Source organism: Colletotrichum fructicola, assembly GCF_000319635.2.
Source record: "Colletotrichum fructicola Nara gc5 chromosome Unknown KSG_Nara_v1_contig02, whole genome shotgun sequence".
Lineage (NCBI taxonomy): Eukaryota > Fungi > Ascomycota > Sordariomycetes > Glomerellales > Glomerellaceae > Colletotrichum > Colletotrichum fructicola.
The window spans coordinates 6,529,510-6,541,615 of NW_027094052.1; the positions used below are offsets into that span (position 1 = coordinate 6,529,510).

The 12,106-nt window shown below is 51.3% G+C and overlaps 5 protein-coding genes across 5 annotated transcripts; 4 read left to right on the forward strand and 1 right to left on the reverse strand.

The window, feature by feature from the left end:
• Positions 1–557: 557 nt before the first annotated feature.
• SAT3-2 (Short-chain dehydrogenase/reductase SAT3) lies at positions 558–1,592 on the forward strand (the record flags this gene model as incomplete). Its single annotated transcript, XM_032022104.1, has 3 exons — positions 558–621; positions 681–1,289; positions 1,375–1,592. The coding sequence occupies 3 exons, from the start codon at positions 558–560 to the stop codon at positions 1,590–1,592; spliced, it is 891 nt and encodes a 296-aa protein (XP_031881033.1).
• Positions 1,593–5,478: 3,886 nt separating this feature from the next.
• Positions 5,479–7,319, forward strand: ght6 (High-affinity fructose transporter ght6; the record flags this gene model as incomplete). Its single annotated transcript, XM_032022105.1, has 4 exons — positions 5,479–5,495; positions 5,556–6,450; positions 6,505–6,783; positions 6,846–7,319. The coding sequence occupies 4 exons, from the start codon at positions 5,479–5,481 to the stop codon at positions 7,317–7,319; spliced, it is 1,665 nt and encodes a 554-aa protein (XP_031881034.1).
• A 212-nt stretch (positions 7,320–7,531) lies between these two features.
• On the reverse strand, positions 7,532–8,293 carry CGGC5_v004643 (uncharacterized protein; the record flags this gene model as incomplete). The annotated part of the gene is made up of 1 exon (XM_032022106.1): positions 7,532–8,293. The coding sequence occupies one exon, from the start codon at positions 8,291–8,293 to the stop codon at positions 7,532–7,534; it is 762 nt and encodes a 253-aa protein (XP_031881037.1).
• A 1,003-nt stretch (positions 8,294–9,296) lies between these two features.
• On the forward strand, positions 9,297–10,193 carry SLMH-2 (4-sulfomuconolactone hydrolase; the record flags this gene model as incomplete). Its single annotated transcript, XM_032022107.1, has 1 exon — positions 9,297–10,193. The coding sequence occupies one exon, from the start codon at positions 9,297–9,299 to the stop codon at positions 10,191–10,193; it is 897 nt and encodes a 298-aa protein (XP_031881038.1).
• Positions 10,194–10,453: 260 nt separating this feature from the next.
• On the forward strand, positions 10,454–12,047 carry CGGC5_v004645 (putative transporter; the record flags this gene model as incomplete). Its single annotated transcript, XM_032022109.1, has 2 exons — positions 10,454–10,834; positions 10,887–12,047. The coding sequence occupies 2 exons, from the start codon at positions 10,454–10,456 to the stop codon at positions 12,045–12,047; spliced, it is 1,542 nt and encodes a 513-aa protein (XP_031880957.1).
• Positions 12,048–12,106: the final 59 nt, after the last annotated feature.

Genomic DNA, 12,106 nt, shown 5'->3' on the forward strand with positions numbered 1-12,106 from the left:
ATTTGTCACATTTCTTTTTCCGAGATTTGCAAGTCAGGCATACCTGGGCGGCGAAGGTAGCCCTGCGTGTGCCACTGTCGGCCGCCATGATCAGAGGCAGTGCCGAGGACATCTCTTACCTTGATCGATCGAGCTTGGCCCATGCATCGAGAAGATATTCATGATGCGAAAAGGAGTGATGGATTCACATCATATGCTCTAAACTGCTGGCTTGATTTGTAACCGCTGGTCTAACCAATTGCAGCGCCGCCGCCGTCGGCCGTCGTCGGAGCTTGCAGCCGCCGCTAAGGTTCTGATGTAAGATCTATCCAGAGGCAAAAGATGTGATTGGTCAATCGCCTCTTGATCCTGTGTAACCTAGTCTGCAGCTGAAGTCCGGTCATTGTCTTGAACATGTGGCTTTGGGTACCTGGGAAACGTCCGTTTCAATGATTAGCTTGTTGGGATGAGGGGGAACGGGTATATAACTGCCAGTGATTCTCGTCTTTGAGCGTGCAGTCAACAAAGGAACACAGAACAGACATCACCTCAACATCCCCATCGGAACACCGGAAGCAATGGATTCGAGCACCCTTTTTCGCGTTGATGGCATGGTCGCCGTCATCACTGGCGGAGGCAGTGGTGAGTCCCAGCCACCTCAGCCACAACCCCCGCAGCCCCTTATTGAGTCATCATCACAGGTATCGGTCTCACTATGGCGAAGGCACTGGCTGCCAACGGAGCCCAGAAGGTCTACATCCTAGGTCGCCGTCTGGATGTTCTGCAGGCGGCAGCCAAGGACAATGCAGCCTTTGTCCCGATTCAATGCGACGTCAGTTCCAAGAGTGACCTCCAAGCCGCTGTCGACCAGGTTACCACGGAGGTCGGCTATGTCAATCTTGTGATTGCCAACTCTGGTGTTTTGGGCCCTCCGGTCCGTTTCAACCCGGATGAGAACATCTCGGAGACGCGCAAGACAATGTTCGACAATTTCAACATGCAAGACATGAACGATGTGCTGAACATCAACGTGACGGGCGCGTACTTCACGATGACTGCTTTCCTTGAGCTGCTTGACGCTGGCAACAAGAACGCGCTCAAGGGTGGTTTTGGAAAGCCCGCTCCTGGTGGGAAAGTCCCGACTGTCCAAAGCCAGGTCATCTTCACGTCCAGCATTTCAGCCTTCAGTCGTCATCGGGTCTCGACGCCTCCTTACACGACTAGCAAAGTTGCGATCATGCATGTCACCAAGCACTCCAGCACCCAGCTAGCCAAGTTTGGCATTCGCGTCAATGCTCTCGCCCCAGGATGTAAGTCATTTACCCCATCTCCTGTGAAGGAAATCCAGCTTGAGAGCCGTCAAAGTCATAAGGAAAAGATATCTGACCGTTATAGTGTATCCATCCGACATGGCTGCTTCAATCATTGGTGACAGAAAACCAGAGGATGAGACCCCTAGTGATGACAAGTTCATCCCGGCTCAGAGATTCGGTGGCGATGAGGAAATGAGCGGCGCCATTCTGTACCTCGCGAGTCGAGCAGGAAGCTATTCTAACGGTTCAATTCTTCTCACCGACGGTGGTCGCCTTTCCGTCATGTCTGGAACCTACTAAGAGATATATCAATGTTGGGTGCTTCTATTCGATAACAATCATATTGATTCACATATCACACCCATGCCTGGCCAAAAAAGAAATACGGTCGTCGTCTTCATATTTCTCCACTGGTCCTTCCCATTCCTACATCTTGCTGCCACTTAAGCCAATTTTGCGCCCTTGATTCCTCCCGAAGTTTCCTATGCATTATTGCTACAGTAGGTCCCTCAGCGCACAGATCTTGCTGTTCTTGTGAGAACTTCCCAGTCTAGTAATAAGTTGTTGCATCTCAATCAACATCGCGTCCCAGTCGGCAGGTGGTATGCAAGCATCCATCATTTCAGCCGCGAGGAACCGAATGGGTCGAAGTCTTATCTCGAATGATTCTGGCTGTCTCTCACCTGTTCCTAAATCTTTCTCATACACCATGCCGGATTGAGGGAAAATGGAAGTGGCTCGAAAACGGCCTATCAGATCAGCGAATGCAGCCGTTTTGGTGGGATACAATTGCCAGGGCTCTGAGCCATGGCACATCCATGCCTGGAAAGAAAAGGTCAGGCAACTTTGGCAAACCCTGTCTCGTAAACGAATAATATTCGCAACGAGGTAGTCGGCGCGGAAGCACCACCGCAGTGGCTCGTCGACGATTTCGTTCGACCTTGTGGTTCCGGCCTTCAAAGCGTAAATATGAGTGCGAAGAAAGAGGTAAAACCAAGGCTCACGTTTTGAACCAGCTCTCCAGTCGAGTTCTGGAAATAGTTTGCAAAACAGTTCAGCCCTGGCCAGCTTACTTGCAGGGGTGTCTCGTGCGTGTCTGTTGAAATGCCGCCACCATGAAAGGATACTAGATCCATTTGCCCAGCGTTTTACCCTTCTTCCAGCCCTCTTCATCAATGTCGGCTGATTTCGGAGTTTCCCAAGTTTGGCTTGCGCGGTTTTGGCGGCAACTTTCATTCGTAGCGAGTACAGAGGCTGGGCTGCAGATATATACATTTGCCTCATAATGTCAGTTTCCTTTTGCAGATATCTGACATCTGAAAGAAAGTAGTCGACCAGTTCTTCGCCAAAATACAGCTTGAAGAGCGGCAGGGCGACCTCGAAACTATCGCCGTCTCTCGACATCTCACTAGGTGGTGTGCGTTTCGTTCGATGGTGTGGCTCTGAAAAAGGCACTGCTTTCGATACTGGTGAAACACCCGGCGGCTGGAAGAACTGTATCCGGCCCTACCTAGTTCGCAATCCGAGCTCAAATAGTTCTTTCGTCAAGTCGGAATACCGCAAGATTATGAGGCACGCTTTCGGGTATGAGTGTCTAATTGTCTTGAGGTTGTGTTTGATACTTCTCGAAAAGTCGGGATTTGGTGGCGGCCCTCTTGCTTTAATCTGATCCATGGCATTACTTACTTGAGTGATGATGAATTCATTGTTCAAAGGCAAAGAAAACCCTTCGTTGTCCATCTCGAATCTATCGTCTCCTTGGCATTGTCACGAAGCACAATGCTGTTTATTGTGTTTAGAAACAAGGCATTCTGAAGCTCTTTGTACTTCGTTCGAAAGATTATTCGAAGCGTTGTTGTCGCGGAACACTCATCAGGTGACCGTACAGTACAATGTTTTGTTTGAATTGCCATATCCATACCACCGGAGAAATATTTTATCGTGGCCAGGTCCACTCAGCCAACACGGCTACCAGCCACGGACGGAACACCTAGGATAAGCAGCAACATTGGTCTCTTTAACACACCTCTATTCTAGCCCAAGTAGAAGCAGAACTCAAAGTCCACTCCGTGTGATGTCTGTGTTTGATGCGTTAGCATTGCGATTGGCATCAAAAGTTGAACCCGCTCTTTGCTAGATTCGTCTACCAAGTCTTAGAGCTCTAAAACACTGTGACACCCAGACCAAGTCAGAAACCAAAAGCAGGCAAGAGGTCAAATTTGGCAATGTTAACTGATGCAGAGTTCTTGGTAAGTACAGAAGACCTGGCGTCTACTTCATAACACAGCAGGCTTCTGAGAAACTCTCATCTGGTACCAGCGGCAGCGTTCCCTTCAGCTAAAGTTTGTGAAAAGAACACGATACAGCAGTCTCAGCAGTCGAGTGTCGATACGTGGACTGAAAGATGCAGGCACTACTGAGAACCCCCAACACCCTTTCATAACCAAACAGCGAATTCTCGGGTATCCATAGAGTTCAGAAACTGTTTTTAGATGTTCATTGTACACGTGTAAAACCAAGAAGCCAAGCCATTAGAGCTCCATTTAATACCATGGGGTTCTCCACCAAAAACCAGGTCAATCGGACCGTTGTTTTCAGCGACCAGAAAAGCGAGCCCCTTTCTGAATCGGACCGTTATGCTCGTCTTTAATCTCATTCTGCGGAGAACGGGGCATGATGTCTGGGGCCCCGGACACAACTCCGGCGTACTAGCGGAGGAGTCTGGGGCCTCCGGAGTGGAAAGTCGGAGACGCAGCACTTCCTGCCATCGAGATATTTGGGGAAAATTGATGGCTTGCCAAATAACAATGACATGCAGGCAAGCCGTTAGTATCTGGAGTTAATGCCTAAAAGATTCTACTGGCAGTGGCCCTCCGCCACTTCAGCAAGTGGTAGCGTCTTCCAATCAGTCGAACTATCGATGTAAACGAGTTTACCACAGGACTTTCCCAACGTTAAACAGCAGTCCACAGTCTTGGATATCTGCATGGTCGAGTCTTGTTTGATCGAATGCGTAAGCAAGTCTCCCTCGGGACATGCTAAGACGCCGGTAAGGCTTCAGGATACGTTCAGCTTTCCAATTAGAATGCAACAAGTCTGGGCGCACCGTTAGCTGACTCGCACGTGAGGGTCTCGCGATCGTCATGGCATCACTCCAGTCGCTCATCCCGAGACGTGGTGTTACACACTCGGCCCACCGTGCTGGAGCCGCTTGCAAAAGGCCTAGAGCGTAGGAGCGCAAGCGCCCTGTAGACATCCAGAACTTGAAGAGGGATTCTTACCGAATTCTGGCAACGCGACCGTGTGGAATTTGATCGCTCACCGCGACTCCGCCTTGGCAGCATGGTGGCTGTCTTGGCTTCACGCGTCGATTCCGTGTGCCATGGCTCGCGTATCCCTGCGGTGCGGCCGGCAATGACGAGAGCCAAGCGGCCGATCTCCAAGCCGCACTCCTACCAAAGTAAGTCACCCAACCGCATGCTGCCAAAATCATTCTGATGAACAGGTGCTTTTGGTCTGATCCGTCTGTTTGATCACAGTTCTGTCAATATGCCTGCACGGTTGCCCGACGTTTGGGTGTCACATCCATCGCGTCTGCTCACTTGTTGGTTGCATCCGCGGCTGTGGAATGTGCCACCTTTCCCCAGATTATGGATGCTAGGCTTTCTCGGCCTGTCGCGTGGCGTTTCTTCTGGATCACGCCCATGGAAGAAAAGGGAGACAGGACGTACTCCGTATTTTCATCCCGCACTCCGCTCCGCATCCCACCCCCGGTCCTCCCACACCTTCTTGGCCTTCTCGAGCTCCCCGGTCTGCGCCCCAGTGACAAGCAGGTAGGACCGACTACGAGTCGGACAACGTCTGGGCAACGTCATGGTAGCGTTCCCATCGCTGTTTCTGTCAGGCGACCACAATTAACCATATTTGCGACACTGCAAAATGTGGCTGCGTATAAAGTCATCATGGTGCGTCGGAGACACACAGACGTCATACGGGTTGAACTATTTGAATCCTATTGCTTTTGACAGCAACCTTACCCAAACATCTGGGCTGTCCTTTTTCTCGTCACATGCTGTCACCCTGAGGGTTAGGGGTCTCTACTGCTTCTGCATCATCTTATTGCAGCAGGCAATTCTTTGACTTCGGACTGACCACCAAAAACACATCCCGAAAGCGCATCACAATCATGGGTTTGGGGAAGCAGTAAGTGCATCAATCTGCCGATGTTTGTTTCTAGTATGTTATCACTAACTTTGCAATTAGATCGATACGCGTCAATGGCGCCGACTGCGGTGTCGAAGCACTTGTGCTCGGAGTTGTAACGTCCATAGGCGGATTCCTCTTCGGCTACGACACTGGCCAGATCTCTGGCATGCTCCTCTTCACGGACTTCAGGAAACGATTCGCAACTGGCCCTGAAGAGAACGGGATTCCAACATGGGTTTCTATTACCCAGTCCCTAATGGTCTCGCTCATGAGCATTGGTACACTGCTTGGTGCTCTGTCAGGAGCGTACACGGCCGATTGGTGGGGTCGACGACGGAGCCTCAGTTTCGGAGTCTGCGTATTCATCATCGGAAACATCATCCAAATCACCGCGATGAATAGCTGGGTTCACATGATGATGGGCAGGTTTGTCGCTGGCTTGGGCGTCGGTAACCTCTCTGTCGGCGTGCCCATGTTCCAGTCCGAGTGCTCGCCCAAGGAGATCCGAGGCGCCGTCGTCGCATCCTACCAGCTCATGATCACTTTCGGCATCCTGATTTCCAACCTGATCAACTTCGGCGTCCGAAACATTCAAGAGTCAGACGCTTCATGGCGCATCGTTATCGGTCTCGGCATCGCGTTCGCCTGCCCTCTGGGACTTGGCATTCTTGTGGTCCCTGAGTCTCCTCGTTGGCTCGCCGGCAGACACGATTGGGACGGCGCACGTTTAGCAATGGCGCGTCTGCGTGGAATGAAGAACGACCCCAACAATGAGCTCGTCGAGAATGATCTTCAGGAAATGTTCAAGGTCCTCGAAGAAGAGTCTAAGACCGGAACTGGAACATGGGCTGAGTGCTTCACTGGGTCCTCCGGTATTCCCAAGACCGTATACCGCACCCTATTAGGCATGTTTATTCACTGGCTGCAACAGCTTAGTGGCGTCAACTATTTCGTAAGTGCTTTTCTATACAATTAGGGTTGGGGTTGTATCTAATATGGTATCTAGTTCTACTATGGAGCCACAATTTTCGAATCTGCCGGTATCGACGACCCAATTATGACACAGCTCATTCTTGGAGCTGTCAACGTTGCTCTCACCTTTTACGGCCTATATGTTGTAGAAAAGTACGGGCGACGTTGGCCGTTGTTCATTGGTGCTTTGTGGCAAGCTGCTTGGCTTGCGGTCTTCGCGTCCGTTGGCACAGCTGTGCCCCCAGACACAAGCCGCACCACTGGTATCGTCATGATTGTATCAGCGTGCATGTTCATTGCTTCGTTTGCAGGCGTAAGTTTTCCCAACTCTGATACCACCATTGTGCGAAGATCGTGCTAACTTATCATACATAGACATGGGGACCTATGGCCTGGTGCGTTATCGGAGAATTGTTCCCTCTGAGAACCAGAGCGAAGCAAGCATCGCTAGCGACGGCTAGCAACTGGTTTGGCAACTTCCTAATCTCATTCCTCACGCCTTTCGCGGATGACGGTATCTCGTATGCATACGGCTTTGTCTTCGCCGGTTGCAACCTCGCAGCCGCTCTGCTGGTTTGGTTCTTCCTGTACGAGTCAAAGGGTCTCTCTCTCGAGAACGTTGACCGCATGTACAGCGATCCGAATGTCAAGCCTTATTCTTCGAGCAAGTGGGTGCCTCCTGGTTACATTACCCGCAAGCAGAAGGACGAGTCTGCTTTCCACCGCGCTTCTACAACCACAGAAGCAACCGCTGTCGGAGACGGCCAGCACAAGGAGAAGTCGGGCGACGAGCGGCCTTACTCTGAGCATCATCACACGAAGACTGAGCCCACCTCGAACGCTGTTTAGCTTCGGGTACCATCAGAGTAGGAACTTCCGGCGATTTCAGGAATGTCGACGGCATGCTCCCAACAGTTGTACTATTAGTTCTTCATAATGATATCACGACCTTCTAATATGCTGCTTATTTGGTGTTTGTGTCGTAGCTCTGTGGATGTTTATGGTAAACCCTATGAGACCGAAAGTTCCCTGTCATAACTCCGCCCCGTTCACCGGCGATATCAAGCTGATTCTATATCGCCAGTTCGCATGAAGATGTTTGAAGGTCTGCTGCGCTCGGGGAAATCGTCAACATGGTACTCAATCTCGGGTCCCTCCTGTTTGAAACCCAACTTCCAGTAGACATGTCTCCCCATGCTGGAACCCTCGAGAATGGCCTCAAGTCCGCCCCGTCGCTTGGCCTCGTCCAGACCCCACAGCACCAATTTCTTGGCAGCGCCCCTTCCTTGGAATTTCGGGTCCACGGCGCACAAATCCAGCGCAAAAACGGCCGGAGGGTTCGCCGTCGCTTTCTGCTTGATGACCTCGGTGCGGCGCCGATGAAGGGAGCCGATGCACTGTGCCAAGTATCGCTGCTCAGTCTCGTTGTCGGGGTAGAGCGCGTCGACTCCGAGGCTCTTCTTTAAGTCCGTCGGGCTCGGCTCGCCGTAGCCTTCGACAGCCGAAGCCTGCAACCAAATGGCCATACCAGCGATCCTGCGTTGTCCGGGTTTCTCGGGGTCCGGGACTGTAGCCTTGAGGAAGACCGTGTTCGGCTGACCCTGCTTGTTGGTCGTGACTGAACGCCAGCGGGCAGCCATGCGCTCGGCGCTGGCGGCGACACCTTCGGGCGTGTCCCAGCCTGGGTTCATGCCCATGTAGACACCATCGCGCGCTTGGTGGCAGAAGGCGTTGATGGCTGCGTCAGCGGCCTGGTGGAAGTCTTCGGCTTGTGTGATGACTTCGATGAGGGGTTCCTGCGGCCCCGCGCTGTCACCAGCCATTGTGTCTTGTTGATGCGGGGTGCGGGGTTCAAACACGAGGGGCTTGGTAGCTGGTCTGCAAAGGTGTTACACGAAATGCAATGCAACAACTCGTCAAGGGGCAGGAATTTCGTTGTGTGTGGAGGGGTAAAGCTGAAGAGACATTCAGGAACAGGTGAGCGTTTTCCCTCCAGGCCGTCAAGGTTGGCTACATAATGCCAAGCCACCAAAGGTCCAAGCCGTAATGATCCCTCGATTTCCCCGCGCTGTGACCCACTGAACTCCGCATCTTGGGGTCATGCGCGGGATGTTTTGTCACCAAGATCATTGCGATTGCGGCCTTGAAAAGGACGTTTGATGTCCTCCTTTCGCAGCAGATGAATGCCTCCGGTCGTGATCAGGCATTGCTGTAGAGCAGAAGGAAGATGCTCCCAGCTGTTGATGTGGCAGTCTTCGGCAACAAAACAGCTCTCGTCTCCTGTGGAAACTGCAGTCAGTGTGTAAGTTACAGGCACAACTCCCTTTGCGGCTACCATATCCAATTGAGACCTAGTTCGTAGATTGGTGTTATTTGAGTGGTTGTCCAAGTTGTGGATTACAATTGAAGTTCTATTGAGCCCAGTCATGCATACATGCATGTGTTCACAGAATCCAGCCCAACGGCATATGTAGATAGGGAGAAGCTAGCCTATCTTCGACCAGTTGGAAAGTCAGAAAGCCTGGCACTAAGTTATACAGTAAAGTGTGCACCTTGGATCGAAATGGTGCTGTGTTTGTTCTCCCTAATCTCAACTTCATCGGCCTCGTTCCGGTTGACTCGGACCCCCTCCGGAGGCTGGTTTTGGAAGCGGAACTTGTCCGAGCGAGGGCCTGCTAGTACACGCAGCAAGCCCCCTACATAGAACACACGGGGAAGTCCTCGGAAATGAAACACCGAGAGAAATATCATCTGGAACATTGTGAGCTTTCTGTTTACACCGTTATCGAAAACTTCAAGCGAGAGCTAGCGGAGACGAACTCTGTCATGACACCGATCTATCTTCCTCCGTTGGCATGGAACTGTCACACGCACTGCTTCAACCCAGAAAAGTACCCTTTCAAAGCAACTCGCGCTTACACCCCCGAACCTGCTAGGGTTGATGCACTCATCAAAAACTCTTTCACGGATCAGCTCATGTTGGTCCAAGCGACCATAGAAGATGGGTACCGTGGTCTGATCGGAAATCTAAATGAGTGTCGCGACTCTGATCCCAGCAAAAGGGTATTGGGCACTATCTTCTGGGACCCAGAATCAGTACAGGAGCTTCAGGGTTTAACAGCAGCTGACTTTGATACGCTCCACGACGCTGGTGTAAGGTCCGTTCGTATTCATGGTTCATACGGGGGCTCGGGTGGCGATCTGGACTGGGTCAAGAAGCAGTTCCTGGACGTTGCCAGACACTGTCCTGTTCACCGACACAACTGGAGCATCTCAGCTCAGCTTCCACTTTCGACATGGTCATCATTGGAAGCTACCTTGCCACAAGAACCACTCCTTGAGGGCGTCTCTATCATTGCCGATCATAATGGCTGTACCAACCCCTCCGACATAGGTAGCGCGGAGTTGCACAGCTTCCTGCGTCTTCTAGAGTCTGGGAGGTTCTTTGTCAAGGTAGGAGCCTTGCATAGACGGTCACCAACGAACATCAACTCAATGCGCCCACTGATCGAGATCTTTGCCAAACGTGCGGCAGATAGCATCCTGTGGGGAAGCGATTGGCCTCATATTGACGGAAGTGTTCGCGGTCTTGATCCCACGCCTTCTCTGCCGGTTGATACTCAATTAGAGCTAGCAGCCTTGAAGGAGTGGCTTACGACAGAGCAATGGATGAAAATGCTTGTTCACAATCCAATGCGGGTGTTCGGCACCGTCGAGAACTAGACATGGGGAAAACCTGGGGTGAGAATGGGGAATGAGGGGATTTCGGATCGGCTCCGGACCGGAGGCCATTTTTGGTCTGGGGTATGGGGAACGTGATGTGGGATTGAAGACGAAGCGCGAGGGACTCCATAGCATTTGCCAAGTCAAAAAGACCCTCTTCGTTCCTATCTCCCATATTTCTAAATGTATCTTTAGAGCTTTGTTTCCGTTGCTTGTAGCTTGGCTCGGCAATCGACACAATTCAGACAACAACCAACACAATGGCGATGAACAGTGTTCCAAAACCTGCTCTGAACGAGGTTTCTAAGCAAGGAAGCGAAGAAATTGAGAATGTTCCAACAAAGAACCTGACGTTGATGGACACTTACCGGTCCTACTCGCCCGAATTCTCAAAGGAAACCGAGCGACAACTTGTTCGGAAAATCGACGCCCATCTCTTGCCTCTCATTGTTATAATTTATCTGTTCAACTACCTTGATCGAAATTCGATTACCCAAGCGCGCCTCTACGGCCTCCAAGAAGACACCCATGTCAAAGGAGCAACGTATCAAACCGCCATTTCGATCTTTTCTGCAGGATACATCGCGATGCAATTGCCATCAACAATGCTCATGACCAAGATGCAGCCGCATATCTTCCTGGTAAGAACTTCTCTATGGAATAACTCGTGTAACAGAGACTAACTTATGATAGCCTGGATGCATTATCATCTGGGCTATAGTGAGCGGCTGCACAAGTGCCACGTCTTCTCCAGCCGGCCTGCTCGTCGTTAGGTTCTTTTTGGGGATCGTCGAAGCTCCCTTCTTCCCGGGAGCCATATACTACTTGAGTTGCTGGTACACGAAAAAAGAGCTCGGATTGCGCATGGCCCTACTTGTCTGTGGGCTGCTCTTGTCGAACTGTTTTGCCGGTCTTATATCAGCTGGCATTCTTTCAGGAATGGCTGGCGTGGGACACCTCGCAGCGTGGAGATGGCTCTTCATCCTCGAAGGTCTTGCTACAATTTGCGTCGGAGTGACTGCTTTCTTCCTTCTTCCCGACTACCCGGGAACCACGAAATGGTTGTCGGAAGAGGAGAAGGTCATTGCGCAGGGCCGTTTGGCAGCAGACGCCGGCAGTGAAGAAGTTTTGGGCGAGGACGAGATTTCGATGAAGCAGGCTATCTTGGATGCATTGGCGGACTACCGAGTTTGGTTGTTTGCCCTACTTCAAATGTCGACAACTGCTTCTATCTCATTCTCACACTTCTTCCCAACCTTGATTCAACAGCTTGGTTTCAAGAACAATACTATCGTTCTTCTACTTACAGCGCCTCCCTACTTCTTCTCTTTCATCTGGGCCTTGACACTGGCTTGGGACGCCGACCGACGGCAGAAAAGATCACCTCACGCGAGCATCTCCGCAATTACTGCCATTGCTGGAACTGTCACTTTGGTCGCCATGGGTGATCAACGTTGGGCTCGCTACGCCATGACCTTCCTCGTCAGCGCCGGAACCTTCAGCATCTACTCAACGACCTACCCCTGGTTGTCTTCCATCATCGTCCAACCAGCGGTCAAACGCGCAGCTGCCATCGGTATTGCGAACACCCTAGCAAATAGTGCTTCACTGTTCGCCAACTACTTTTGGCTTGATGAATACGGCCCAAGCTTCCGAGTGTCCTGGGCTTGTATTTTGGCTTTTCAAGTACTCGGTCTGTGCTGCATCTTCGGCCTTCGTATTTGTCTCAGGAAGGCGAACCACAAGTTTGAAAGGCTTCGAAGTGAGGTGGACCAATATAACGAGGAGGCGATGAATAGACTCGACAAAGACTCGCAGAGAGCTGTTTTGAATGGGTTCAGATACATCACTTAAGTTAGCGACTAATGTTGGCCAAACTGGTGCGATGAAACATAGACAGATTACGCGCCTTG